At 40.7% G+C, this 6,177-nt stretch overlaps 1 protein-coding gene across 1 annotated transcript in view; it reads right to left on the minus strand.

The window, feature by feature from the left end:
- The window catches only part of tpk1 (thiamin pyrophosphokinase 1), a 48,660-nt gene that overhangs the window by 13,614 nt on the left and 28,869 nt on the right, over positions 1-6,177 (minus strand). The window contains exons 5-6 of the mRNA XM_046065885.1: positions 4,826-4,898; positions 1,804-1,899 (exon numbers count right to left, since the gene is read on the minus strand). Of these exons, the coding sequence (XP_045921841.1) occupies positions 1,804-1,899; positions 4,826-4,898 (169 nt within the window). The remainder of the gene's footprint in view (positions 1-1,803; positions 1,900-4,825; positions 4,899-6,177) is intronic.

Raw genomic sequence — 6,177 nt, forward strand, 5'->3', positions numbered from 1 at the left:
CAGTAATACCCAAATCACTGTTATTATTTCATCTATATATTTAATTCATTTAAACAGGTAAAGTGGATGGAAATTAGTGAAAGTGAGAAGAGAAAATGACAAGGTATGATATTAAATCACTAGAAAGTTCTGTTTTTACATAACCTACTCCTATTCACAAAATGTTGGAGGGAACAAGAGTTCAAATAAGAGTCATAGTATGTAAAGAAAAGAGGGAAAATCCCGGTAAACAAACAAAAAAGTCATCATCAGCAACTCTAATAGAATGTCAAAAACTGATTGCCAGGCTCCTATCTCTTGCAGGCAGACACACGGACAAACACGCCAGTTCAAAGGCAGAATAAACATTAGCCAGGCCGAGAAAAAAAAAAGCCTATGGAAGGGAAGGACAAAAGTATATCTTCTCTTAAAGCCGGACACCAAAAGAACAAACAAAGTGAAAATGCACAAAGCGGCAACATTTGTGATTAGTGTATGAGATGATGTGCATTTTTGTGTGTCTGCAAGCATCTTTTCTCCATGTTCTTTCATCAGCTTAGAGATGTGAAGTGATTGGGGCACTCTGCGGTGATTGGAGCAACACTCGGCATACTGCTTAAAAAAATCTAATAATGGTGGTAAAATAGTAAGATAGAGAAAGAGCGAGGCAGAGGGGAAAGAAACAGGCAGACAGAAAGAGGACAGAGAGATAAATACACAGACATATACATAAATTAATAGAAAAAACACTATCCCCCATTACAAATGAAAATTTGGATATTTTTACATTCTTAAAATTATACATACAGTGTTTGTTATATTAGATATTTTCTCCTAGTGTAATGTGCAATCTCTGCAATTCATTTCACATTTTGTGAGTCAGAATGGAAATTGAGTCAATCTCTGGATCAGATCACTGTGTGTCTGGCTCTGCAGCAGCTGGCTGGGCACGGGGCTTCGCTCTGGCTGGCAGCTCATTTTGGAATTTTGGATATCAGGTTGTTAGGAGATGCTTTACAGTTTGAAAAGATCACAACCAAAGTAAAGTACTTCATTTCAAATCTGGCAAACCACAATTACCAGAAAAAACAGAAACTGGCTAATGCTATTCCGGTGGTATTCTTCAACGCTTGATTCTTCAGGGAATGTTGAGTGAGCATGCATGTTCCTTTTCAGCAGCATGATGTTTCATATTCATACACGCCCACGCGTTCACACCTCAGATCTGCCTGCAGTCAACCGCAGTCCAACACTATTGACCTCTGAGCAGCTCATCTTAAGAACCTGAAATCTGAATGCCTTGCTTAAGGGCACTAAACTCTCAGAGGCTGAGGGAGAGGAGAGCTTTACTTATTCATTTTACCCAGTGCTATAACTGCTGTTAGTCCTTCAAATAATAATAACAGCAATAATACCCTTTTTAAAATTGTGTTTTTGACACCGATATGCCTAGAAAGTCACCGCTCCCAGCCAAGAAATAGCCTGGCACATAACCCCACAATAAAACCACAACTAGCTTTTGTGCTTTTTTTCACTTACATTATTATAGGGATTAAACAAACAATATATAATATGTTAATCAGTGAGCTTTAGAGGTGCTGGAAAGCACATTTTGTTACCTTTGGACTATCTGCTTCCCCCTGCTTCCACCCTTTATGCTAAGCTAAGCTAACCATCTCCTGGCTCACAAATAAGTGTATTTACCAACATGTCAAACTATTCCTTTAACAATAAAAATGTATAAGAATTAAGAGTTTAAATCATCTGAGAATTAAACTGCGAGTGTGTGTGTGTGTGCATGTGGGAGGTGCCGTAGATGTTTACCTGTAACTGTCTTGTCTGAATTTCCTCCACCATGATTGCAAGACACTTGGTGAAGTCTGTTAGATCCTGGTCATCTGTTTCTATCAGCTTGCACTCCTATGCACAAAGGAAACACACATACACACAGGCAACAAAACACAATCAGATAGATGTACACATCCACAGACAGCAAAACTAAAACCTCCGGCAGAGATAAGGGATAGGGGGGATAGAAACACAGAAAGATAGAGAGATGGAGTGAGGTATAAATCAGTGTTTTAGTCTAGTGTGGCTGCGGGCTGTGTTGCTGAATAATGTAGAGGTTGCAGTCAGTGGCCCTAAACTACAGCATCCAGGTAAACAACCATGCTCTGGCTTTCTCTCCCTCTGTCTCCTTCTCTCTCTACACACTGTCACTTTCCTCCTAACACACACCAATTTCCCACACACAAACTTCACACAAACTTGTTCGCCGTGCTCTGTTTGATCCCATCCATCCTCCCTCCTCTCCCCTTCATCCCTGCCTCCCCTTGTCTTTCTCCTTCCCTTGCGGAGGCTTTTCTGTTCTCTCCTTTCCATTTATGCAGAATTATTCACCGTTTCCGACAAATCTCTGAAGGAACGCCTCAAACTTTCCCATTGTTCTGCTCCTAAAGCATTACCATAAAAGTCTGTTCTCTCTCATGGAAAAAAAAAAGGTATAAGGCAACCTGTGTGATATGTGTGAAAAAGGGACTAATTTTACAGACAGCTACAGAGAGAGGGGAAAAGGAGGGTGTCACCGCTGAAGGCAACCTAAATCTCTGTGTGCGAGTGTGTATGTGTGTGTGTGTGTGTGTGTGTGTGTGTGATCATGTGTGCATGGCGAAGTGTATCAGTGGGGGTCTGATCACAGTAACACACAGTGTGACACGGCACAGAGATCACACAGATTCTGCATTTTCTTTCCTCGAAGGTGTGCGTGTGTGTGTTTATGCAACACTTTACACTGTATTTATTATTTATTGAACCGAGCTTCATCTCTCCTCAAGTGTTCTGGCTTGACATTTTGCTTGTTATAAACAACGGAAAGTCCACTACATAGACGAATTTGCATTTTATTCGCATGACCTTGGGTTATTCTAAATCCTCCGTACATGAACAAGTCACAGCCAGGAAAACAAAACATTGAACAAAGACTATGACGTAGGATGTCATCAGAGGACTGTCGAGAAGCACCGTCTTGTACCTGAACTATGCTTGTATATAATTTAGGTACAATAACATACCGTCTTGTGTTAAAATGTATTTCAAATAAACACAAGTAACTCCCTCTGTCTCATTATAACTGACACAAGTCACCCCATCTTGCATGTTATCCATCTGCAGGTCCTTAAAAGACATTTTGTGTAGAGTGCTTACACTTTTTTGTTGTATTCACTTCATTATATTTTACAGGGTAGCGGATGTATGCATTAAAGTAAGGCAAACTCAACAGACATCTTACACAATATCTAAAAACTTTTTTTGCTTGTGAACCATTAAGATCAATAAATATCTCCTGGCAAACTTGAGTTGGGAGCACATCAATCGAAGGGTGATGCTCCCCTCTCAGATCATTTCATTCATTTGAATAATTTTTAGAGGCTAGTAACTAGACTAGAGAAAAGTCTGAAAAAAAAGTTTTATTTATCAGAAAATAGAATTTTCTTTATTTTCTACGTTTGCATTCATCTCGTGACCACTGATCTCACAGACATTGCACAAGCACACTCAACACCCAACAATTATATTGATCTATAGCTGTGGTTAAGGGAGAAGCAGTGCCTCCTGCCAAGCTGTGTTAACACTGCCAACAAGCATTACCATTAAATTGTTTTTATGTTTAGGTTAATGACGATTAATGTGAGGTTTAGAGCCAAAAATGACGTTTATGCTTTTAGCGGGCTCAACTCAGGACAACACAGTTTGAGTTGTTTGTGGATGTTAACAGGGAGGTAGTCATAAGTATGATAGAATATATTTTCAGTGTTAAAAGTAAAAAGACGTGTGCAGGAACAAAAGAGATGAGCAAGTTTGCCTGATCCTGAGTAAGCAGGAAGTGTGAGACATACCAGCAAAATGAATTTTGATGACTGGGTCTAAGTGCATCATGAGTGCACTGACATTTGGGGCCATGTCAGACTGCACACTTGTACCCACTTTGATGACTCGGTCTGCATGTTCTTGTCAGGTCTCGAGCAAAAGAGCCGTTTAACCCTAGTCGACGCTGGATAGTCACTTATCCACTTAGGCAGCGTGATCTCAGCAATGTAATCCTCCAACACCACGCACACTCAGAAAGCTTGATGTTTTCTTAAACTTTCTTAAAAAGCTGACTTCACAGTTAAATTGCTGAGGGTGTAGTTTCCTCACACAGTGACAATGTGAGGGTCATTTTGGGCGAACATGTGCCTATATTCAGGATTAGACGGATTTAACCCTTGTTTTATTTGCCAATGAAGTTATTGAGAATGTTACAGGAATTATTCAGAAACAGAGCAGATAACTTGTGTGTACAACTCACAAGTCCTGTACAGAACCAAGTGATATACTTATTTTCTAAGTCTTCACAATGTGTAGCTACAACGACTTGTATGTAATTGCGAGCTTTAAGGTATACTAAAAACAGTAACATCGAACTCCGCAGTCAAACACAGCTCTGCAAGAAAATGTCTATATAGTCAGGGTCACTTGAAGTCTTTGTTCGGTGGCACTTTGCAGCAGATGGGAAGGTCTTGCCTCAAAGGAAGTCAACTTCTTACTAGAGTCGCCTATATGTCAAGGTGGTTAAAGGAGTCTAGTTGTACATTTGAGGCTAAAGATATTATAGAGTTCTTTAGTACAAACTTTCAAATTATGTCTGCCTAAAGTCCTATTGCTTTTTGTTTGTGTGTGTGTGTGTGTGTGTGTGTGTGTGTGTGTGTGTGTGTGTGTGTGTGTGTGTGTGTGTGTGTGTGTGTGTGTGTATATATGTGTGTGCACCTGTAGGTCTGAGAGTGTGTGCAAGTTGTGTTCCACTCACCTTGTCTGAATAGAAAGCTTTGACCTCGGCAGTAATGGAATCAAAATCCCCACTGATATAGTCGGGGAGAAAGCTGGATGTGAGGATAGAAAGAGGGGGTGAGGGACAGAGGGAGAGGGTTACAATTGCAAGGAAGACAGAGTGTGAGGCGGAGATAGAAGAGAGATGGAGAGAGAGGACATTGGGGCATGTGTCAGCTCTTTGATCTGTGCAGCGAAAGAGAGGAGTGACGCCGCCGGGGGAAGACGAAGCAACACGGAGACTGACAGGGTGATTCTCTGTGGCACTGAGCCTGGCCCTGTCACACACACACACACAAGTGACTGCTGAGATACACAGTTTGATGTGAAAACACACACACACACACACACACACACACACACACACACACACGCATATACACACACACACAGACACACATACATGTCATCAAACATAAGCAAATCTGCTAGTTTGATAAATACATCCAAGTAAACTTAAACACATAAATGTAATAGTAATGATAGGATTAGAAGCAAATTCAATCCAAAGTCTCTCTCTCTCTCTCTCTCTCTCTCTCTCTGTCACACACACTCACGTGCACACACAAACAAACAGATCAGGATGTACCCGGTGTTCATCGATATTGGCCTGTTCCATTACATTGAGCGACTACATTCTTCATTAGAGGTCGTTACAAGTCACAGAGCAATCTGATGATTTGAAACATGTTCTCAATCAATGCAGCATACTCGAAGAGTAAATGGTGAAATAAGGTAATACAAATAATCTTTGTTTATATACAGTGGGGGAAATAAGTATTTGACCCCTTGCTGATTTTGCAGGTTTGCCCACTTACAAAAAATGCAACGATCTATAATTTTAATCATATGTACATTCTAACAGTGAAACACAGAATCCAAAAGAAAATTCCAGAAAATCACATCATATGAATTTATTAAAATTGATAACCATCTGATGAGGAAAAACAAGTATTTGACCCCCTGGACAAACAGCATGTTAATATTTTGTAGAAAAGCCATTATTGGCCAGCACAGATGTCAAACGGTTTTTATAGTTGGTGACAAGGTTTGTGCACATTTCGGCAGGGATGTTGGCCCACTCCTCCCTGCAGACAGCCTCCAAATCATTCAGGTTCCGAGGTTGTCGCCTGGCAACTCGAATTTTAAGCTCCCTCCAAAGATTTTCAATTGGATTCAGGTCTGGAGACTGGCTAGGCCACTCCAGAACCTTGATGTGCTTCTTCTTCAGCCACTCTTTTGTTGCTTTGGCGGTGTGCTTAGGGTCGTTGTCGTGCTGAAACACCCATCCTCGACCCATCTTCAGCTCTCTCACTGAGGGAAGGAGATGTT

The sequence above is a fragment of the Micropterus dolomieu genome, linkage group LG01 (assembly GCF_021292245.1).
Source record: "Micropterus dolomieu isolate WLL.071019.BEF.003 ecotype Adirondacks linkage group LG01, ASM2129224v1, whole genome shotgun sequence".
NCBI classification, from domain to species: Eukaryota; Metazoa; Chordata; class Actinopteri; order Centrarchiformes; family Centrarchidae; genus Micropterus; species Micropterus dolomieu.